The 25,128-nt window shown below is 38.5% G+C and overlaps 1 protein-coding gene across 3 annotated transcripts in view; it reads left to right on the top strand.

The window, feature by feature from the left end:
• The first annotated feature begins 7,103 nt into the window (after positions 1–7,103).
• FYB1 (FYN binding protein 1) overlaps positions 7,104–25,128 on the top strand; it is a 53,168-nt gene continuing 35,143 nt past the window's right edge. For 2 of the 3 annotated variants that reach the window (XM_063423039.1, XM_063423037.1), the window contains exons 1-2: positions 14,643–14,840; positions 20,291–21,428. In XM_063423039.1, coding sequence (XP_063279109.1) covers positions 20,318–21,428 — 1,111 coding nt within the window. In that variant the 5' untranslated portion in view covers positions 14,643–14,840; positions 20,291–20,317. Of the gene's footprint in view, positions 7,220–14,642; positions 14,841–20,290; positions 21,429–25,128 lie in introns of those variants that run through there. The other variant, XM_063423038.1, reaches the window with a different exon arrangement.

Raw genomic sequence — 25,128 nt, 5'->3', positions numbered from 1 at the left:
CTCTTGAACCAGATTCTTGACCCAAGTAATGGATCAGACAGGATCAGTCCCATGACCTGCAGAACACTGCTGTAATCCCAGTTAAACTCAGTAATTCCCTTTCTGCTAAAGTGGTGTAGCTTTAACCATTGCCTTGTCTACCTTGCACTCATTCTGATAGGTCACATTTCCCAAATCCTGTCACTTAAAATTCAGCAAAAGAAATACTCATGAAATACTCTGTTAAAACCTAGATAAACAAATTGTATTACCTTTGCTTTAAATGCCAGATAAACTTTGTAGTACAGGTATTAATTTATTCAGACATAATCTTTAGTGAAACCTACATTAGATATATCTACATATACATACTGTTTTATCATTCAATTTTTTTTCAAAATTGTTCTTAGAATTACATAATGTTATGCTCAAGAAAATAAGCATGTAGCTGCCCTGGTGATTTTCTGGCTTTAGGAAAATAGGTAGTATGTTTGCTAATTGCCTTTATAAGTATCTGTAGTTGTATTTGCTATTATCTATATAATAGATAGTATTGATATCTTCCATTGGAAATTTAATAGAAAGCAAATGATTTGGGACTTACAGCAACAGAGTAATCTTTTCAGTGCTGCAGCATTGAGATTTTAGGGAAATCCTGATTTCACCTCAGAATGCAGTATAGAACTTGCTTCTGACACAGATAGAGTAGTTTCTGTTATTTTACAATCATTTTTATTATCCTCCATTGATTCATATGGAGAAGATTGCTTACTGAAAACTCAACTGATTTTTATTTAGAAGTTAGACATAACCAGTATATATACAGTATATACAAGACCCTCTTTCCTGTATTACCCAGGACTTCACTCCCCTTATTCCTTCTTTCACCCCTATTCATTAAGCTGCTTGTTTTAGTTTTTGGTTTTCTTTCTAGATCTAGATCACTAAAGTTTATGACCATATGCTCCTTCTTATTTTAATTTTTGTACACAGGAAGTCTGCAGCACTACAGAACTTTAATACCCTGTCAGACCAGGACAATCCTATTTTTCTGATAGTATCAGCTATGAAGAGCTGAATAATTAAAAGCTAATTCACAAAAACATAATTCAGCCTATTAGATATAGAAAATTCCTTCAGATACTAAACATCCATAAAAGTCTGGGTCATAAGGAGAAATGCATGACATTGATAGTGAAGCCTAAATACATGTAAATTCAGGAACCCTCTGAGTATGAAAAACAAAACCAAGATACATTTGCCTTTTTAATTCAGTCAAAGATTACAGAACAAATAACTATATAATTTTATCATCAGCATAGACCTGTTTTTTATGAAAATCTTGGAAGTAATTAAATGAATGAATAAAACCTATTCGTCCTTCACAGTGGTGCAACATAACCCAAACAAATACTGTTTAAAATTCCATTAGGTCTCTGATAACGTGCAAAACAAGAATATTGCTAATATCTTTTCATGTGAAGGCCAGATAGACCACATACACTCTCTAAATTAACATTCACAGTGAAGACCAAAGAACATCTTTCACTCCCTCTAGTACAGTGCATACCACTTAGCAGACTTGTGAGGACAGAAAAACTGAAATTATGGTAAGTACAGGACTTTATTAATTTACTTTTTACTACACATATGCATTAGCACTAAAACTGTTGTGGATGATACTGCAAAACTTTATTTCTAACAGTTTTGAAATCCTTGATTCTGGCTTTCTTCTTTTGAAGGCATGAGGAAACTAATTTTTTTAGGTCTTTCATCATCTGAACTGGATTATATATGATTTACTTATTTTGGCATTCAAAATTAAGGAAAACAACCTTCTTTCAAGGCCAAACTGACAAATTAGATTGTGTATCCAGAGGAATTATGCAGTAAAGTGTCAATGTGACATTAATCGAGAAATGGGAAGGGGTCACACCTTCTAACTAGATTTAAAAAAAACCCAATTCTATCTTATTTTGATTCAGCAGGACTTTGTAACTAAAAAGATAAGGGAATTTATCTGTATATCTTCTGTACAGTTGGATGAGGAGTATGGTGTTGTGTGTGTTTAGGAAACTGATAGAATTTTTTTCCTTATAAAGCCAGTTTCTTTAAACTCTCTATATCTATTTTTATAAGTATTTTATTAATAAATCAAATGGATAATTTCAAGATTAATGATTTTACAGATAAATGTTGAAAAGTAAGAAATCTGCATATCTTGGAAATAATTTGGAACTCCTGGAGTAGCTTGGACACATTTATCATGGTACCTGTGTCCAAACAATCATCCTCCTGGGATGCAGTACTACTAAAGAGGAATTTATGTGAAGCTGTCAATCTTGTTTCAAAGGAAAAAAAGTTGTTTTGTGATACTTAGAGGGGAAAAAAGTTGTCCATTGCAAGTGCCATTTGAAAAATGGTAATATGAAATAGATTGAATAAAGAATGAGGTTCTCTATAATGCTTCACAAATTTCTGAGTGTTCTGGTTGAATTTGTCTCTGCTTTACACTATGATTGAATTCTTCTTGAACAGAGATAATTTTTGGTTTTAAAATATAAACTAGGTATTTTTACTTTGTTTATTTCTGTTGTAATCCCACTGTGCAGAATCAATTACTAAAGGGCAAAATACTACATTTGTTTACAGCAATAATTCAAGTCACTTGACTTTTTTTAGATTTACATATGGATAAACGGGATCTGAATAAAGACTACCAAAGCAGTATCTTGCTGTGCTGTTGCCTGCCGATTTTTAGCTACCACAGGGATCCTTTAACTTGTACTAGAGGAGACCAAATATGTATGGGATCTTTGTATTTGCAAAAATCTTACATTAAAATTTGCACAGCAAGTGCACAGTCACTCTTCCAGCATGATTCAAGTGTCTAGCTTCTTTCACAAACAGGTTTGTTTAGAAACAATATGCATGAGGATATGTTGATAATTGAATTTCTGCTGTTGTCAAATACAGCCTGAAAATATGCAAAAATTTGCACTTTCACTGTTTTGATTAAATCTTTTCAAATTTTCAGGTTGTTTTCCCTGAATCCAAATATGAATGGCAATTCAAAGAAATGCAAGCCACGAATTTATTTGTTTAGTCTGTTTCCTTGACAATGCTATATAGAACTATGGGGAATGAAGTGCTTTTATCTTTGCATCATAGGCAACCAAAAAGCTTCACCAAGGATGGAAATGACATTTTTTAGTCTTTGTTTTGATGCTGCACAGGTGGAAATTTATATTATAGCAATATGAGAAGACAGAAGAAAAAATTATGAGGCAAGCAAAACAAATAACAAAATGAAGTGGAGTGAGGAGCACTCTAGGAAAGTTTGATTTGTGGCAGTTTTACACCAGAAAAGAAACTTGTGAAAAAAAAATGTATTCTTACAAAAGAAAAATATAGTCAATGAACCTTTTCAACATGATATTGGATATTATCTGGTTTCAGTGCATATAGGAAGAGATGTAGGAAAAAAAGTTAGGCCTGCAGAATCCTGAAATCCAAATGAAGACCAAAACATAAAATTCACTATTTCACTTCTGACCATCACTACAGAGGAAAGTTTAGACCAAAACACTAGGATATAATATCAGATGAAAAAATATCAGAACTACAATAATAGCTTTAGACAGACAACACTGCCAAGTTTATTAACAAAGGAAGAAAGTTGCATTTTCCTTTGATTTCAAGGCAGTACAGGCTGCATTGATTCCTACCCTAGAGAAATACCCCTAAACATGTCTATCTTTTTGCAGTGATACTGGTAATTTTCAGATATACTCTAATAAGGAAAAAAATTCAAGATACATGAATTCAGTTATAAATATTCTGATGGAAAGGCCAGACAAAGAACTTGATTTATCTGTTTGGATTTACTCTTTGTTTAGAAAAAATAAATCCCATGGATACTGTAAAAACCCCATTACATTATATAAAATTGGTTGGTTATAAAATGGACTGAATATCTAATCACATTCAGAAGGAACCATCTCCTAAGGAACTCTGTGTGAAGGGCCTTCTATCTGCCTGCAAAAATCACTAAGATCACTTGACTTCTGACAGAAGACCAGCAGACGTTGCATAACTGGGAACTCAGCAGATTTTTGAAAGATTTGTGCAAAATACAGCTCTCAGGACTAAGAACAATAAATTGTTCAGGATACTACTGGTTTTCTTAACCATGTATGCATTTTCTCTGTCAAGCTGAAGCATAAGAAGTAGAGAAACACAGAGATTTTTTTTTCCTGATATTTATGCTACTTTAAAAAATGCTATAGACTAATATCTGCCCCGATTAAATCCAAAAATACTTTTTTTACTCACTGTTTAAGAAAGTAAGAACAGCACAGTAATGTAAAGCCAGACAAGCAGCAGATGGATTGCGTGCAGCACTCAAGGACAGCTCTGCTCTGTGCACGCATAATGCCCTCTGTTGGCACAGAGGGACAAGCTGCATTCAGAGCCTCACAAACACCAGCGTCCTAGTCATCCTCTGGTGTCCTGCAGCCAGCATCAGAGCCCCATCATATTCATAAGGAAAACCATTGGCAAGCCAGGACTACTACATCCACCAGACCATTCACACTAAAATCAAGCAATATTTTAGCCTATTTAAGAGATGTTGAATTAATTACAGCCTTCCCCATCCCTGTACTTTGCTGCTTGGACAAAAAAAAATATTTGCAGAACCCCTAGAAAGCAGAACAATACACTTCATGTGATCTTTATTTGTTAAAGTTTTTCATATTTGTGGGGAATGACGGGGATGGGAGGAGGAGGGAAAGCTAATATAGGAAAATGTGTTCGGTATGTAAATTAGACAAAGATAAATCATATGCATAAACAAAAGTAAATATGACGCTGATATAGAACATATCATGTGACATTGTTAACATCTCCAGATAGCATAATGCAGATAACACAAGGATATTTAAAGGTGCACTTTTCAATTTTTTCTTGCAGGAGCAGTTTTAGTGTTTATCAGTAAATAATCTACAGCTGAATCAACATTCTAGGATTAAGAACCTGCTGAGATTTGTGGGTTCATTTCAACAGAATGTTGTCTTTTTAGGTATTTTTTCTTACAGACTAGTCATACTGGGTTTTATCATAGTTAAGAAAAAAAACTGCAAAAAATAATAAAAGTAGTTTTTCAGCAGAGTTCAGGACTCTTTACAGGAAAAATATGAAATTAACAAAAAGAACACCTGCCTTCAGCCACATCCCTCTATGTAAAAGGTGAAGTACATAGAAAATGAAGAATGGAAAAATGACACAGAAATGTACAAAAACAAAGCCATACCTCTGTTTCAGCACTGAAATTGTGAACAATGGCCTCTCTAACTTACAGTATCCTCACTGGAAGATATTGAAAAGCCATGAAAATTATTTATTACACATTTTAAAATAGGATATGTAAGAAATTTGCCAATTCAACCCATAATTAAAGGCAAAACAATTTAATAATTTTAGGGAGTTTATATTTTCAAAGAACGAAATGGGGATCAGAGGATCTTGTGCATTTTGTATTTACAGCTATGGCTGGGTGTTTCTTTCACTTCTTGCGACGCATCTCTAACAGCTTTTCTTCCCATTAGTCACTTGTTTAGCTAAGTTTTAGAGAAGTGTCACAACCTCTACAATACCACGATTCTTCTCTAAACCCCTGAGGGCATCTGCATTTTGATTCTGAAGGTGAGTCATAGGGAGACCTGGTATTTTATGTCTTTGGAGAACAAAAACTTTCAGAAATCATGTCTCCAGGCTCTCACTTACTTCTCTTCTAAAAACACTCTCAAAGCATCAATTTATGTACAATCTTAGATCTTCTCACCTCATAGTAATTTTTTAAATTATTTTCATAATCCTTTTGTCAATCCCTTTTATATCTTCGACTGTTTATTTACCAGCAGTCCTGTTTCTATGATTTCTGTGATCTTATCTTATTCTCTTTTGGATCTCAGTCTCTAATTCATTATTCCACACCTAAGTTTCCAAAGATTCAAGAGTATTCCTCACATGACACGAGTTTTTTATCAAATCTCTTTTCATGATCCCATAAGAGAAGTTGTTCAGGCTCAAATTTTTGAAACAGCTCACAAGAATGAACAGTATGGTCCTCTCCAAGCTGACCACTGCTGCATTTCTGCTTCCTGCTGCTCTTCTTCCCATGACAGTCAGCAGCTGTCCTATGCTCCAAAATAAAAATATTCAGTTCAATTGGTGATCTACCCAATGGCCCAATCTTTGATGAATGCTAGCAGACTCGCCTTACCTTTCAATCTAGCCCATGCTCAGGAAAAGGTTGGCTATGTGATCTTGAATAACCAAAAAAAAAAAAGGATTTTTTTCCTACAATTTAGCATCTGGAGCAAAAAAGCTGGTATATGGTGCCTCATCGGTGATGGCCTGTAACTTCTCTGAGGCAGCAGCACAACTGAAAGAGACAATGCTGAATTTCCCCTTTTCATTCACACAAATTGTGAGAACAGCAGATTCAAGTGCCTGTAACAGTGCAAATATTCGACCCTGTAAGTAACTAAACTTGCATGATTAAAGTTAGGAAAACAACCATAGCTTCTCTGCCTCTTAGGCAAGGCAGCAGGCAGGCACTGAGCAAACGAAACAGCAGCACCTCAGTTCCCTGTGCTCACAGTAGGGAGCACCGTAGGACACACGACAGACAAGAAGCTAAGAGAGGTAGACAAAGCAGAGACGTTATTGCTGTTTTCAAATGTCTAATGGAAGTGTGTCATACTCATCTCAGACATGCACACAGACAGAGTGAGAGGCAATGGAAGGAAAACGGCGCTGGAAAAAAATGGGGAAAAAAAACCAACCCACCACCAAAATCCCAGTTAGTTTACTTTTGACGTTGTTGGTGGGGTTCTGAGGATTGTTTTGTTTTGTTGTATTTTTGCTTGCATTTTTCTCTTAACAGTGATGGAAATCAAAGGCTGGTACAATTTAGAGCCATCAGATTTTCCGCCCGTGCTCCGTCCCTACCTAAATGACGGAAGGTTACGGTTTGTAGTAGGAGAGGCTCCTTCATGAGAGGTCCCTGTTGTTAAAGGCACCTGGTCAAGAACAGGCACGGGGTGTTTGTGCAGAGGGCGCTGCGGGACAGGGCTCCCTTCTGTGCACGGCTGAAAGGCGAGACCCGTCTGACCGCAGGGCAGGTGTGTGATGGAAGAGGGGACACACAGCTCGCTTACCTCTCATTTCCCAGGTAGCACATTCCATATACTGGATAAAAAGGGGGAAAGTGAGGTTAGCAGAAGAGAGGAAAGTCTTGGAAAGAGACTGGAGAGTAGGATAGGAAAGAAGAAATGTTCTTTTTGAAAGAAACTCTTTATATACAGCAAGGCTTCAGAGTATGGTGTTTGTGTACGCTCTCTGTCTTAGCTGACTTTACCAAAAAGACTCTTAGCAGATGGAAAAGTGAACCTGGTTTTCTGCTGTGATTGCCAGAGGCACGGGTGAATGCATTCTCATTTAAACTAACTTCTGCTTTTTCTTTTGTTTATGGATTTATATCATAGGCTAACCAGTTGCTTTAAAGCTTTGCCAGGAGGCTTTGTGACCAAACAAACCTACTTTGCTTTGTTTGCAACTACCTACTAAAGAAAAGGGATCAGGGATAGTCAAAGTTTTTTAAAAGCCTAAAGGATAGGGACATAGAAAGGATGTCAGGCACTAAGAAAATACTAAGCAGAAGGACTTAGGAATTTTTTCCTGAAACATTCTTCTTAGAGATGTTTGGATTAAACTGTGCTTTCATTTTACAACGTTTTTGGTTTTGATTAAAACTATTTCTGAAGTTACTTTGTGTTTTGAAATGTTTATGATGCGGGAGCATTCTCTTTGTAGTTTTTATTTAGGTCATATCATTGTCTTCTTTTTTTTGTTTAAGGTTTCCCCTTCTCCCTTCTTGCTTTAGAATATAAAAATAATTGCAATAAAGCATACATAACTATAAAATTAAAATTTCAGCCCACGGGAGAAGACTCTACAAGACTCTCAAGTATTAGATGTAATTCTAATAAAAAAGACTATCACAGAAGCACTGGGAAAGGATACAGAAGCAGAATGGTGAAAGATTACTGGCAACTGAGAATTTAACTTTAGCCTTAACTTTCTGTTTCAGATGTGTTCAAATTTAGCCTCACTTGTGACAGGTGATTCTTGAGAGCATATAAATTACAGAAAGATGTAAATCTGCATTCATTAAAACTCACTTTTTTCTAAACTTTTCTAGGGTTCGACTAATTGAGGTTGACCATGAAAATCTAGGAGATTTTATTTGGTTGGTTTTTTAAACAAATGTCTTTTAAAAGCCAAAGCAGCATAACTCTTAATATGAATTGGGGAATAGACAAATCTAGGTCTGATCTTCCACTTTTTTAAAATGAAAAGATGGAAGAGCTGTTGTTAAGAAATCATCTGAGATTAAGAGAGACTAAATTGCTCTCATCCAAAACCTTTTATTCAGAGGTTTAAGGAGGATACCTTAGAGGTTGAAAACCTTTATTACCCACTTCCCACTGAAAGCCTAAGATACCTGAGCTAAGTGATAGCTGAAGAGGCACAGGTGTCAGCTGCAAGTCCTCTCTGCCCCATTAAGGTGGTGCAGACGGCCAAACAGCTCAGAACAGGACCTTGCCTGCAGCTTGGATGCTTTTTAGGAAATACAAGTTTCTGTTTTGCTCCTCTGCACTAAGAGCAGGTGAGACTTAAAGAGCTGATAAGTATTTAATATATGAAACGGCAGGAAAGGAGATTGTTAAATTTGTGTATGAAAGTGTAGGGTGTCCCTGTCTCCCTCCCACAGGGTTTACACAACTCTTGGTGAGGTATTTGCACGGGTTTTTTGCACATCTCTTTGCTTTCCAGGCGAGGGCAGGGACGGACATGTTAAAGAGGAAGGGAAGTCAGGGGTGTTTTGCTAAAGCTGTCCCTGTTGCTTTCCCACTTCCTGCGGGTTTTAGCTTTTCAGCTGGGGGGATGCTGAAGGGGAAGCCAGACCAGCTGATAACCCCCTGCCTAGCCCTTCACATGAGGGTACATAGGGTGGAAACTGAAGCAACTTCTTCCTTGACAAAGTTTCCCTTCCTCTCCGACGTCCCAGTGTGCACTCCCGCCGCCCAGGCTGCTGCCTGCTCCTCCCCGGCGCAGCTGCTGCCGGCGCCGCCTCCGCTCTCAGGCCTGCCCTGGCTCCGTCCAGCTCCGGTCCCTCCGGGACAGCCTGAGCCCGGGCAGGGAGGCACAGAGTCGGGGTTCGGAGCAGATGGTGCGGGGAGGCAGGGCACAGGCACGGCCGTTCCTGAGGGGCACGGAGGAGGGGGCTGAGGGAGCAAAACATCGCCAGGGCAGACCCTCCCCAGCTGCCAGAGGGCCTTTCCCCACACAGACTGCTCGTGTGCAGCTCCCTGTAGCCCTGCTCCTCCATCCTCCCTCTCACCCCCATCTCTTCTGATTTCCTCTCATACACAGCTTCTAGCGATTTCGCAGACAGCGGGTCTGCTTGCCTGCCAAGAGAGGCTGGCTTGCCTTACCGAGATGGCCACCAGGTCCTCCCCGCATCCCCCTTGCCTCACGCCAGGAGCTGGTTGCTGCAAACTCAGCCGTCACAGCTATACTCACTTCACCTGCAATTCAGCTCATTAAATCGTCTAACCAAGCTGGTGATCAGTGGTGGCCCTCAGCGAGGCAGAGCTGTGAGTGGCAGTGGTGCTGTGGCACACAGTGTGAGCCCCTTTAACCCCTGTTTCACGGGGCTGTGCCTGCATTCATCAGCGTTCTCCACCTCATAGCGAACTCTTCGCCTTACGGAGGGCTTCCCTGGGGAAGGCTTAGCCTGCTGTTCCCATTTGGTCTGTCTGCAGTGTTTTCTGCTGCGGCACTGTTCTCAACCCCCTCTGAGCTCCTGCTGCTGAACCCAGGCAGACAGAACGCACACAGCTGGCAGGGCAGACAGGCTCGCCCGAAAGCCGCTGATGGGAGCCGCCGGCGTGGGCGAGCCCGGCAGCAGGAGGGCAGGGATGGGCCCTGGGGGTCAGCGCGGACAGGCAGGGCAGTGCAGGTGAACCCCTCGGTCGAGCATGACAGCTGATTCCTGAATATGAGCTTTTTGTTGAAATAAAAATTGCTTGAGATTTGAGCACTCCTCGAGTCACAAAAAGGAGAGATTTCTGGCTTTTTGCATGAAAGTTTTGCTTTGCTTTGTACAGCAAATGGTTTGCATCGGCTTCAGTTGTCCCTAGGAAGGACTGTGATTTATTACAGCACATACACCCCAGCAGAAAACCGGGACCTTAACACACACTTGATTGTGTTGCCCTGGATGTGATAGGGTTTCCTTCACGTTAGAAAAGTGCCCCTCACAAGGCATAGTCAGGGGCAAGGACACTGCCAGTGTTCTTTCTTGAATTTGTCAGTCGTGCCTGTCTCTAGTATAGAAAAATACAAGTAGTGGAAACAGATCTCTGCACTCCTTGTTCAGGCAAGTATAAATATATTAATAATAGGCAATGGTTATAAAATTATATATATTGAATAAAAATAACTTAAAAGAGCTGCAACACTGAGTTGAGGAGCTTCCAGGGAATCCTGCATGTCAGTAGTCCCCAAACAGCATCTGGAAACCGAAATGGTTCCCATAAGCCTTACACTGCATATAGACACAAGGAAATGCTGTTAATTTGCTCATGACCAAACTTCTGTCAAAAACACTAAAGCTGCCTTCAAATGAGAATGCGATGGAAATGCAGCAGCACGTTTTTGAGGAAGTCTAGGTCTGTCTGCAGAAACAAAGATAACAAAGACTGACCCTACCAAAATGTTGTGGGGGTAGTAGTGTGCTGCAGCAATTGCAGGCAGAACCTCCTGCCAGTGTTCAGGAATATCAAGTTTATTCTGAAAATCAGGTAATTTCCAAAGTGATGCTGTAACAGGATCCCTGCCATGGCAAGATGGCACTTCGCCCAAGAACTCTGACACTGGGGAGTGGCACAGCATTGTGGAGAAGGGCAGCTGACTCTTTGCCTTGCCCTCTGATGAGGTTCATGTACTCAAAATGTTACCCCAGAAGCAGCATGAAACCAGATAGTCTGAAACTTTAAATACAAGTATGCACAGAGATTATTAATAAATATATTATTTCTGCTCCTGTGCCAAATCTGGCCCCATGTCATCAAAAACTGGGAAATTAACTCCCTTACCAACTTGTTAGTTAAGAAGAACATTATTAGCAACACTGGGTACATGGAAAATTCTCCTTAAAACATACAAGTTCAGTAACTTAACAGACCAGATTATATTCCTGAAACAAATACATTCATCATATTTCCTGAATACATGTATATGTACTAAGTATTTCAGTTTACTTATCTGGGTATGGTTGCAGATCTTCTGATGAAACTTTTCTCCTTGACAGTCTCAGGTCATAATGTACTTATCATTCTTACCTCTGACACAGAATCCTTGTTCTCAAAACTAAGATATCAGCTAGTACATATTAATCACTGATAGAAGTAAACAAGGAAGCATTAGCTGGCACAAGACTTATTAGTCACAGATGTAGGGAGTTAACACAAAGCCACATTAATCTCTGGTGTTTGTACTAAGCACTGTATGGTACAAAACTAAGCATTATCCATGAATACAGGGATCATACACTAATGTGCTAAGTTAAAAGAATTTTCCAACATCTTCCCTTACTGCTGTATAGACTACTTTTTACTGAAATGTAACCTGTTCAGTAACAACTACAAGGCAAAAACCCTGTGTGAGGGAGGAGGAAAAGGCAGGAAGCAAAGTTTCAGTGAAAAAGGCTGCTAACGTTGACTTTCTCTTGCTCAATGCTCCACATATTTGCATAACTTGTACATAACAGAGCAACACTATTTTGACTTAGGAAGGAGATTTCTGAACTGCTTTAATGATATTAATGTACCTGTCCAAGGTGTTATCCCACATACTACCCCCCAGCCCTGTCTCCCCCCTATATACATACTGTTTAAAGATTAGCTGTCCCAGCCAGTCATCTTTGGGTTTTTGTTCTCCCTCCCTCACAACTAACTCTGTTATGCACAGCTATGGAGGTAATAAAACCCTAACTGATATTCTTTGTGACCACTGAATTAGAAAGCAAGAGGTGTTCAGATGTAAGTGCCTGACTTTCCAAACCATTTTGGAGGAAAGAACAACAGTAGATGGAAGAAAAATATCTTAAAATTATGGACTAACATTACAAAATCACAGAATCATTAGGGTTGGGAGGGAACACTGGAGATTCCAATCCAACCCTCCTGATGAGGTTACAGAGGAACATGTCCAGGTGGGTTTTGAATATCTCCAGAGAGGGAGACTCCCTGACTGCCCTGGAGGTGTTCCAGTGCTCTACCACCCACAATGGAAAGAAGTTCCTTTAGTTTATGGACACTGCTCCTTGTCCTGTCTCTGGCTATCACTGAAAAGAACCTGGCACCACCTGCTGGGCACCCACTTCTGTGTTATTTTTATGCATTAATAAGATCCCCTCTTAGTGTTTTCTTCTCCAGACTGAACACACCCAGCTCCCACAGTCTATCCTCATAAGAGTGATGCTCCAGATCCTAAATCATCTTTCTGATCTTTACTAAACCATCTCCATTATCTCTTTTTCTTTCTGGTGCTGAGTAGCCCAGAACTGGACCCAACAGTCCAAATGTGGCTGCACCAGAGCCAAGTATAGAGGAGGATTACCTCCCTTAGCCTGCTGGCCACACTCTTCCTAAATAGACACAGTTCTGATTTTTTTCCCCTTTCTTCTTTCCCTAATTTTTGACAAACTTAATTCCTAAGCCACTTTTCCCAAAGTTATATGGAAACATCTTAATAATTGCTCTGATAAAAAAAACCCAATAATATGTAAGGTTGCAGTCATAACATTTCCACATAGGAGCAATAACACACCACTGGTGTGCTGGAAGTTAGATGCTGGGTTTGGTCCATACAGAGAATATAATGGCATGTGTATACATGAGAAGGGATTATCATTATTAGCATCCTTGTCTTTCTTGAATATGTATTAATGGTTTTGTTGCTGCTGCTGCTGCTGGTTTTGTGAAAAATGAAAAAGGCAAAATAACTTTACACTGCTTTCAGTCTTGCAGGTCGTGTTCCTTAAAATATTAATTTATTCAGATTCTTCCTTCACCTAAAAATAGCTATTTTCCCTATATCACTCACAAACAACTTTCATAGAAATAAGCAGAAAAAACCCAGAAATATTTCAGGAAGCTATTGCATGTGCAAATGTAAAATGAGGTACACAGTGGATATTGCAGATGAGCACATTTCACAGAAATTTCACAGTGTAAACTTATTTTCATTGTGTTTGTTACAATTTATATTCTCACCTGCATTCTGTCAGTTAGGGATGTGCTTGTTTGTGTGTATTGGATGAAAGACAAGACAACAGGAACTGCCTAGCATTGAGACCTGTGAAGATAAGCTAGTTCTTTGATCATTGCATGATTTGTCTAGAGCTGATATTGTGAGAAACCCTTGCAATGGTGTTTACCCACACAAAATGACTGTATGCTACAGTTAGCATCTTAAAACAGTAGGGAAGGCTGCCACATACAACAGCAAGTCACAAATTCTAGTCTGCCATAGTATGAATAATAAATGAATTATCATCTGTGATGATTGTTTATTTTCACAAATAGATACTATCTTATAAATAAAGTAGTGTTTACCTGAATGAATAGCATAAAAAATGCATTTCTCCCACTATGTTATATTACAAAAAAAATCAGTTATCATTAGCATGCAGCAATGTTTCTAACTCAAATAAGCTCCATCCAGCACACTAATAAACTTCTGAAGTAGTTAAGCTACAAGTTTTTGTAAAATTAAGCTAGAAATATCAAGCACTTTCAATGCTTTAGTTTAATACCCCAAAATATTTCAAAAAATACTAAGAAGTTTGTGCAGAAGGAGAATAGACCATGAGAAAGATTCAGCTAACTTTTAATTAAGCTCACAGACACACAGCTTTCCTTCTGCAATCTCCTGCCCATGCAATGCTTCAGCAAATTGACTGAGCTTTATTTCGTAGAGGGTTCCGTCTTTGTGGTTTTGATGTACCTTCAGCACAAACACAAGTTTAGAATTTCTTGTGAAACTTATTTACTCCGTATTGGTTTTTCTATCCTACATCATCCTTCAAACTCGAACACACAGGAGGAAGGACAGAAGAAATATATGCTCATAATTGTTGGGGTTTTTTTAATATCTCCACATAAGAGAAGTTTTAAAAAATTGGCCAGCAGAATCTCAAGATCCACTGGCAAACGTGAGGCAGCAAAGGAACACACTAGCTGGTGCCTGAGAGTGGGACACGTATGCAGGGCTCTCAGTGGTATCAGGGCACTGGACCTGTGGCCAGTCCACCCTTTTGCCTGTAATTGCCACACATGTTTCATTAGCAGCTATTCTGTAAAGGCTCAAGCTTGTATGCACTGAGGCAGCCTCACAGGGCTACGCAATATGGGGTAAACGCAATACTTCTGGATATCACATGGTGCTTACTGCTGAGGGAGACAGCCAACCAGTCTGAACACACTTTAGTTCCCTTTTCCTCCAGCATTTCTTGCCTAATATCCTGTGGACAGCGAATTACTGTTCATGATAATGAAACCCACAAGTGTATCTTGTGAGAAGCAAGAACTCCTCTGTGAGAAGCAGGACTCCTCTTTACCAAATAGACCAGGCTGTTAAGTTGGTACACCCAAGGATTGTCGCACTGAGGAAGCAAATTTTTCTGCTTGTATCAAAATATTGGAGAGCTTTGGAATATTCAGGTAAACTGTTGTACATGTTTGTCTTAAAAATAAGTGTGGAAAGTTCCAGAAGAAATAGAATCAGTACAAGATATTGAATATAACTTAATAACTGGAAATCTAGTTGTAGATTTTACTTAGTTTAGGAGCTGAAAAGATGCTAAGCTGACAAAATGGACTTTTCTTTCTCAGAGTTTTGTGCTTATTTCTCTGAAACTTTACTAAAAGTGGTCCTAATTTTAAAAGATCATTTGATCTTTGCATTTTGAATAGTAGCAGAAATGGTATCACTCAAAGGCAATTATTTTTTACTGATCCCCTTTGCATTAGTTGTTATTTGTTAAAGACAGTGACTGTCTACACTATATATAAATAGAGTGAAAAGAAATCTGTTTCATTTCTGAGCAGATCATGAGAAAATTTACATTAATCTGAAAGAAAGAATTGATAAAGGGCATTGGAGGCACATGAGAAAAGTTATTAAGTATCATGAAATATTGTGTTAATATAAAGCCATGTTGCAAAAATGCAACCATTTTTCATAATTAGATATGAACTCATATCTTTATATCAGGTACAAATTATTGGTGGAAAAATTGAAGCTACCAGGCTTCTGTGGTTGAAGACCAAGTTGCCAGTGGTCGATAGTGCTTATTGTCCTTTAAACAGGTAACAAAAATAATCCGTTAAGAGAGAAACTTTCTCATGAGCCTATTAGGACATAGTAGGAAGAGATGATCATGCCTCCACTGATAGTTTGAGTTCATGCATAGTCTTTGACAGAAGAAATTTGGGAACAAGATGGGATATAATCTGGCTGTTCTGGTCAAGCCATATGCCCTCACTTGTCCTGGTCTCAAACTCATCTGGAACTGTCCTTTTATTTTTCTTCAGTATGAGTAGCTGGTCATATGATTAGATAGATGGTGAGAAAAAGTGGCAGGAGAGAGATAAAAAAGGGGTAGAGGAATGCACAGTGGAAAATATACAGAATACACTGTGACCAGGCTGGAACTGCCTTGTCTAATTTTGACAATCATATGGCCTCATGTGTGTGCTGTTTTTTCTTGCTGGTGTTAGAGAGATGTTTGAAATTATGCTCTTGGGGTAACATAGGGGCTGTCAGCCTCTCACTGGGGGGCATCTCATAAAAATTGCAGACTGAAGAATAGCCCATGTCCTCATTCTTCAGTATTATCTGATGAGGGCTCATTTCTCTTTTATATCAACCATTGTATTAGCAAGTCTCGTATGAGCAAATTGTATTTCTTTGTCTTCTTTGCATGCTTCTCCTACACACATTCATAGGTGCAGATCATTGCAACATCTTAACTTCACTTTCCAAATGCTGCACTTATTCTTAGAGGGAGTCTTGAACTAGTAATTACAACTGGACTCAAGGGGAAGAAAAGAAATTTGGAAATCTTTTCTGGAAACCAGAAAGTTGCGCAATGATAATTCTGAGGTGTCTGGAAAAGAAAGTAGTCAAGCAATAATTTATCACAAATTCAGAATGGCACTGCCAAGTAAACAAAAAGCTAGACTGCCTCAAATCTACTAACTTCAGTAGAAGGTATATCAGACATATAAGCTTGCAAAATAATTTTCAGATCTGTATTTTTCTATAATTCTCTGTAATTTTCCGTGTCATTTTGTCCGCTTTCTTATTCCTTATATCCTGCCCATAGGTTAGATCTCAATTCCCTTAGTGATTATCAACTTCTCTGATTATTTCAGTATCACAGAAGTAATGAGTAAGCATAGTTTTCTTCTTAAAGGGATAGTTTTATAATCTTTATTTCATTATTCTCTAGCAAACTCATCAAGATCTGATTTTAAGTTGTTAAAGGGTATATTTAGAACCCATCACCTGGAAATAGAAATGTGAAAGTTACAGCTGAGAAGAGAAAAGGTGGGGGTTTTGTCCTTTATAAATCGGATCTGTTTGAATTTTGAATGAATTCTTTGTACAGTCAAAAGTTACATATTTTTCATTTGCCTAAAGAATGATTGTATGCACACACATCTGCTCTTCCGTTCACTGATCCAGTGTTGCTGTTTGAAGAAAGAGTGGCCTCAAGGGGAAGTTGAAATGAATTAATCTTCTGGCTTCACCAAGACAGGAAAGTAAATAATAAAGTTATATTTATGCCAAGGCAAAAAAAAAAAAACAAAAAAACCCCCCAAAAAACCCCAAAAAACCCACCACACCCAACCACCCCCTCAAACAAAACAAAACAACAAAAAAGCACAAAACCCCCCCACCATTTTATTCAGGCTGCCAGCTGAGACTGAAATACCTATACGAAACTCAGGGAGAATACAACTGAATTTTTTAGGTACTTTTATGTTCTCATTACAGTGCTGCACATTTCTGCCCAGAAATGGGCAGCAATATTGTAAATGATGGAGAATTACACTTGTTAACATTGAGGTGTAACTAAGGTGTAGTTGTGGAACAATTCTGTACATGGGTAACTTGGTACCTGTGTGAATCTCTGCTGAAGGCAGTGGGAGGCTATGAAAGCTCTGTGTATAAAAATGTATCTATGGCATGGGAGCTAAAACCTAGATATTGCTCTAGATTTGAGCAAACACATCTGAATAATGCAACCATCTTGTATCAAAGGAAATCTTACTGTGCTCCTTACATGTTGCTTGCAAAAGTTGAAAAGGCAAAATATTTTGCACTGAGTTACCAATAGAAATCAAAGGTTCAGAAAATAACCCAAATAGCTTTTGCATAAGACTCCTCTTTTGCACAGACCCTTTGCACTTTAGAGGGGAAGGGTTGGGGAACTTAACCTTTATTCAGAATCTTTTCAAGTTCCCATTTCATGATTTACAACCTACTGTATGTGAAAATGAAGCAAGTAACTGCTGTTGCTTCTGGGAAGGGAAGCACAGAAACTGTGGCGATTACTCTGTGAGCAAGGCCACAAACAAAAAATTTTCTTTTTTCCCAGTTCCCCTCTGTCTCCCTGATCAGTCAGGCCCTTCATTAGAATCTGCATTACTTCTAAAATAACACAGCTCATGAAGGCAGAAACTGGTGATGTACATTAAAGAGAAGCAGAAAGATTTCACCGAGTCTCTTATTCTGTTGTGATACCTTCACCAAGCAAATGAAAGAGGCTTTATTGTTAATTGTAAACTCTTCCACATGTCCAGGAGCCTTTTCCTCTTGCTGAGCTTGTAAAAATGCAGGACTAAGGCAACGTTTGCTCACAGTGTTGGGAAGAAATTTATTTTAAAAAATTCATTGACATTCCTAACATGCCAGTGGTTGGTTCAGTGCATTTTAAAGCATGTACGAACGTAATTCATGTAATCTTGCTATTGCAAGTGTAGAAAACTTCTCAGAAACCATATATCATCATAATAAAATTTCTTCAAAGTCACATTCCCACCTTCCTAAAGGTCTCCATGCTGAATGACTCTTGCTCATAAAAAGTATTGTCACTTGCCCACTACATTTTCTTGTGTTTCAAATAGAACAAGTAGCAAAGTAATCAATTTTCTGCTATGACTTTCAAAAGAAATGAGTTGCTGAGTTGTCCAAGCTGCTGATCAAATCCTAACTTAGAAGCTCTGAAGACTTCAGACATAAACTATAATTACAGTATCACTGGTGGTCTAGATTTTGTTGCAGACCTTAGGAAAAAATCATGAATTAGTACAGAGTCAAAAAAGATCAGAGACAAAAGGCTTTTATATTCTCCCTGGCACTGCAATTGGCTTAACTGTACAAGTGGGTAAAACCAGTGAGGTATTGTGGGACAAATCTTGAATGATTAGTGATTCATATACATACCTCTGCAATGTAATTGTTTGTGTGTGTATGTGAGTGTGTATGCATTAAACAGCAGTAGGTGGCTTAACCCTGATAATCTCCATAGTAAATGTGTACTTCCTCCCTGCTCTATATGTGCAAAAATACCCAACAATGTGGTCACTGGGTATAAGTTTCATTATGTCTATCTTGTTTTGGCTGCATTTAGTGTAAGTAATTTGTAGGTCAACACAATCAGTTTCAAAAGATTGAATTTCTTGGCAGTGCCAAAACACTGGGATAGTTACTTTTAAGTTGCAGAAATATCTCTCTCTCTCTCTTTCTCTCTCTCTCTCTAAATATATATATATATAACTACTCCAACATAACAGGCTATTTATGTAATGAGATACAATCAAATAGAAGGCAAAAGGAGCAAAAATCCAATTGAGAAGCTCTTGTTATGGAAGTAAAAAAGAAAATCACTGGGCACTTGCTGAACAATAGTAAGTTAAGACACAGATCATTCTTAAATCTCTAATTTTTTTTTCAAACCCTATTTATTATATTTTGTAGCAATAATACTCCCTTGTTTACAAACAGATGATTCAGAACCCTACCTAGCTATAACATTCCTGCTTTATACCATATGTTTTACACATATGTTTTACATTTTAACTCACATAGGAAATCCAGGTCCATACTTGTGAATTGTATCACTCTATCTGCCATAGCTGCACCTCTGCTGCCACTGTCATCTGGGAAGAGGACTTCTTGCTCCAGAGGCCTCCTGGAACCCAAAGTTGGCCCTTGCCCTGTGCAGTGGCAGCAGCTCACTGCCTTTTGCTCCCATCCTGCACTGTTTTATTTTTCCTGAATTCAAATGTATTAAACTTTTGGGTTCAGTTCATAATTAAGACTGGTCCTGAAAGTTACTGAATTGGGTTGACTGGTTAAAACGTCTATTTTTGAATGAAACTGGATTTTATTCTCTTGGAATTACTCAACTTCTTCTTTTTTACAAGAAATTTAGTAACTTTGACAATATCTGGGTGTATTGATTGTCATTTCTTTCAATTTTACTTCACATATTTTCATTTGCTACCCACACATGCACAGTTTTATTCAGATACAAAATGGAGAAGAGAAACAGGGACAAAGTGAGGGTGGAGGAGCAGAAAATTAAAGAATTGCTGAGAAAGGAAAGAAAAATTTACACACATATACACCAACCAGAGGAAATTGTTTTCACACAGGAACTTGCAATTCTCCAAAGAGTTAGCAGGATTAACATGAATCTGGTACATTTCCCCAGGTTCCAGTACAATCTATGCTTCTCATCACAGGACAATTGAATTTTTCAATACTGTAAAGTAGTATGTAATTTCTTACATTTATTATGTGTTCAGTTCACAATTCCAGAAGTAAACAGAAATGAAAATATGCTCAAAAGGACCTGCAGTGCCTGAAAGGCAGCACCTGAATGAATTTTTTTAAAATACTGAATAAATGCTGCAAGGATCCAACAAAATGCTCAGCTTCTCTTAACCTTACAGGAAGATGAGCTATATCACCTCCTCAGCCAATCAGCAGTACTAAAGCCTCAGACCAGGAAACTCTTTAAAGTACAGTATTTGTGAACATTGCAGCAGAACTTTATCATTGCTGCCCTTTGTTTTTCTCTTCTTTATGTTTACAGAGTAACAAGTCACGTGTGAAGTTACTTATGGAGAAATTTGAGAGATGTAACAGAGACACAGAGGATACTCTAAACAGCAAATCCATCAAAATTCCAAGACGAGATATCCCCACAGGATTACAGACAAGAAAAGCAGCATTTGAGAAATTTAAAAATAAAGGATATGCTGCATTTTCTGCAGGACCCAGTACCCTTCACAAACCTATTCAGCCTAAGCCTCCTCCAGCAGTCAAGCCTTCAAGTGATGATAAAACAGAAAAAGACCCAAATCCACCACATTTGAACCCAGTGGCACAAAGGTTTGGTGTTCAGCTTCAGCCCACGAACAGAGGAAATGATGGAAAAACCGGATGCACTAAATCCTCTATCAAAACCAGTGACCTATCAAAAGAGGACCCAAAGCCTTTGAACCCAAAACCTGCATGGAACAAGTTCCTTACTCCTCCTGATAAAGAAAAACATCCTCTGGAACCAAAACCAAATTTTAATTTTGCATCACAGGAGAATGAGGGAAAAACAGAATTTTCAAAAGTAGTTGCAGTTAAGGAAAAATTAAGGTCTGCAACACAAGAAAATGAGCCCAAGCCTCCTGTTTCTAAACCACCTCTTGCACAGAAGCCTTCTCTAAACAATGAGGTATCTCAGAATGAAGACACTTCTAACAAAAGTGGTTTTCTGCAAAGACAGTCAGGACTTAGAACAAATATACACGCACTCCAAGAAGCAAAGGAAATGGGTGAAAACAGTAACTCTGCTGCAGAAGGTGCAGGTAGTCATTTTCCTAAAATAGCTCTAAAGCCTACTGGCCACAGGCTCAGCTTATCAAAAGGAACCCCAAAAGCTGTGGCAGAAAACACTGAAGAAAAGGGAATGAGTGCTACCAAGAACATCTTCCTCAACAAAATCACCCAGGAAGGATCAGGTTCTTCTAGTAAATTCTATAAGATGAATACAGCATTTGCTGCAGGAAGACCATCAGGTGAACCCCAAGAGAAAGAGAATGGGGACAGGAGTTCTGTCCCAATACCCAAGCAGAAACTCTTGCCCCCAGTGTTCGAGCTGGGCCAGCCCCCAGAAAAGCCCAGCAGACCCCCCACCATGCACCTGGGAAAGTTCCAGAAATGCTGCCAAGAAAAGAGTAAGTCCACTTGTTCTTGCTTCCTCAGGTATTAGCTTTTTGATTTATTTAGAACCAGGTTAATTTCAGATGGAATCTCCTGTTCACAGATAACATGGCACTTGTGAATCAGAAAACATCTTAGATCTGTAACTCAGGCTTCTGTCTCTTCCATACAGGACAGAAATTAAAAATATATTCTCTATCCCTCAGCCATAAAGTTCAGGATGAAAGTTTGTGTATTTGGGTTCACCTGTTTCTCAGAACTACTCAGATGCAGCTATAACTTGTGTCAGGGAGTATTTTCTCAACACCCATTTAAGTCCTAATTTAATTAAACAGATCAAACTTCGATTCTTCAATTTTAAGTTTAGTGAGAAAGGGGGAAGCCCAATGGTGTGATTCAGAGCTCCAAAGTTGCTGACCGTGGATGCTCTAACTCCGCAGTGTGCATGTGTGGTACTTCAGGTGCATTCATGCAATTTGGTTGATACATAATTTGTCCTTGTACCTTCTGTGTCTAGAATACAGCATGGCTTGTGTTTCAGCAGTTCTGAATACACATAAGGCTGGTCTTCCTTTAGGCAGAAGACGTTCAGAGGGGTATGACAGCAAGAAAAGCTCAGAGATGATTTCTCTCAAGAGAAAGCCTCACTAAAATCACATGCAGCTATATGTTGTGTTACTATTAATTCCACTCAAAGATTAGAAGTGTATCAGTAATACGAAATGTACTTTTTTGTCAGCTGCTATATTCTGGTTTTCCTCTGTCACTCTACAGTTAAGGAAATGTTCTCACAAATCAAAGATCAGGCCAAGATTCTCCAATTATGCAAATTTGTGTATGTCTTTAAGACAAATATGCCCATATACAATCTCAGTACAGAAAGACAGCATTTTCAGCCAACTGCACCAGTAAATATTTTGGTTATATGACAAGAGTAAGAGCTTTGCTAATTAAACTTTGAGAAGTCCTGACAAAGGCTGGAAATACAGAAAATGAGAATTTATTTAAAATACATTTTTAAATTTACTTTCAGTAATTAATGGACAAATTTTTATTTGTTGTTCTGCTCATCGTTTATTAAGATTTTTTTTTTCTGGTTCCCATTCAGTTATAGACACACAATATTTTTTTATCCTCTTTTTAAAACTGAGTGTAAGAAATAATTATCCTGTGCATTTCAAATTAATGCTTTGAGCAGGGCTGTAAGAATAACATCCGAATTTTTGATAGAAGGAGGGTGTCCAGTTGTCACTAACCAGGGGTAAGAGCAGCCACCACGCAGACAGTCATGAGAACATGACCTAAGGATGGAGCTGCTCAGCCTGGTGGCACAGGTGGTTTTCCAATTATGTTGCAAAACTCACACACAACAAAGTAAAAATGAAGGATCAGACATGGTCTTCTCTATCTCATAGTCACAGGGGCAGGTCAAGAGTGAAGGGTTTAGAAATTACATCCATGAGAAGCTGTCCATAGTGTCCCTGAACTTCAGCTGTCCCCCACAGAGCTGGCATGTAGACCTTGATAATGTTTGGCCTTAATTAATGCATCCCATTTCTTTGTGGCCAGAGGTCTACGCAGAACATTTCTGGTAGACAGACAAGAAAAAACATCTTTTTAGCTCAGTAGTTACTCATTGTTGATGAGTTTCTTGGAACACAAGTAACAAAAATTTACCTGCTTTGGAAGGGCAGTTGAATTGAACTGTATTTTTTTTCCTTAACTGTCATTTCAAGAATGAAAGTCATGTCAAGAAGACACAACCCTCACAGCACAGATTCTTCCTGTTCATTACTATGTCCTGGTGAACAGAAGCTTTCCATAGTTGCTTAATTTGCTGCTGTGATTCAGGTGCTGAAAGTAAAGAAAACTAAGCAAATGAAAATATTTTTTCTATGCAACAAGGTTTTCTGAGGTCTAACCTTTGGAGCTTTTGGTCTGTAATAGGGCAAAAGTTAGGCTTTGAGTTGTCCTTTGAGAGGAAAAAACCTTAACACGTAGTGGTTTTTACACTTGTGTTAGGGGCATGTGCCTGCACTATAGAAAACCTTATAGTGCCTCATTTAAAACAGGACTTTGAATTCTGCTTTCTCAGAAGTATCAATTCACCCTTTCTCTTTTGTTGTTATCCTTTCCCATGAAACCTGTTTTACTGGTTTTTGAAAATAAGTATTCACTGGGCACGAAATGACCGGAGAACTCTTATTAAATGATAGAGGCTGAAGGACTTAGCTTTGACATAGTCTTAGCTAAGTGTGGGAGAAGGATTTAAATAGTCCACCATGCCTGCATAATAAGGGATGTTAGTCTAATTTTGGCCTTGCTATGGATTAGAAATTTTCACCTACTTCTGAGAAGCTTTTCATGATAAAATTTCTGTAGATGCAAATGTTTTTTCAGGAAATTCTGACTATTGAAGTGCTATTTTCCAGTGAAGGCAGGTTTTAAGAAATTCCTGTCTGGGCCTACAAATGCATGGCAGTATAGTAAATTCCTGTGTTATGTCCTATTACAGCAATTTTCCCTGACAGATCATATTTACCTCAGCTAAAAATTAATGAGATGCACGTGTCTTCTGTGTTCAGAAAATACCAGCTATATTGTTTTATAATAAACACCCAAGGTCTTAGAAAAAAGGAAGAGAAACAAAGTCATTTTGCTGACAGCTTTCCATGTGAGGCCACAATTGTAATGTTGCTTCCTGAGGAGAACCACACTGAGTGCAATGGGATCATACAGGTACAGATGGCCACACACCCAAAGCCAGCCAGAGGCTGAGCCCCAAGTGCTCTACACACCTCTGCACAGCTCCTGAACAAGGAACACAAGGACTTCAGTATTTCGGTGAATAAAAAGTAGGCACATACTGTCAGTCTGCTTCGGTCAGGAGAAAATTCCTCAGAATTTTTAAGAGCCTCCACAACAAAGAATATTAAGGCTAAGGAGAAAACCCTACCACACTGGAGTTTTTGAAGCATTATCTTCAAAGGTCAAGGATCTGTCACATAATTCTGCTAAAATATGTGGACAAAACTGTAAATTAAACTACCAGTATGGCTTACAACATTGAAAAAGATAGATCACTGAATTTAAAAATTAATTCAACCATCATGAGAGAAACATGAATGAGACACTTATTTATCTGTCTTAGTTAGTTAGTTACTTAGTTAGTTAGTTAGCGAGCGAGTGAGTTAACCTGCCTAAAAAAACAACCAGCAATGAGTGTTTCCTGGCAGGTAATTGCTTGGAGTACAACTTGCTACTGTTGTGTATAAGGAAGCAAAGTACACAAAACCCATTGCAAATTAATATTTAAACTTGTTATGCTTGATTATTGCCTTAGTTACAAGAGTCTGCAACATTTTCCAAACGTCTTGAAGTATGTTTTTATTTTTAAAGGAATAAATTGTAACCATTTAACATCAGAAGACAGCTCTCCATTGGGAATTGTCGAAGCTTCTGCAACTGGCAGATCTTCCCCTCAGTATCTCCTTTTTTTTTTAATGGCTCATGTGCCACACTTATTCCCTTCAAGATTATCTGATTCTAGTAAATTAACAGTAAGATGTGGGTTGTTTGTATCACAGGATGGAGGCACAGAAATCTATTTTTCTCACGTAGGCACTTGTTACAGTCTACACATGAATTCTGGAGTTGTTCCTGCAGCTGACTGCTCTAAGTCAGCTATAATCACTCCTGAGTGGAGGCTTCAGA

The sequence above is a fragment of the Prinia subflava genome, chromosome Z, assembly GCF_021018805.1.
Source record: "Prinia subflava isolate CZ2003 ecotype Zambia chromosome Z, Cam_Psub_1.2, whole genome shotgun sequence".
Classification (NCBI taxonomy): Eukaryota; Metazoa; Chordata; class Aves; order Passeriformes; family Cisticolidae; genus Prinia; species Prinia subflava.
The sequence above is the reverse complement of the archived record's forward strand: the minus strand, read 5'-3'. Positions and strand labels throughout refer to the sequence as shown.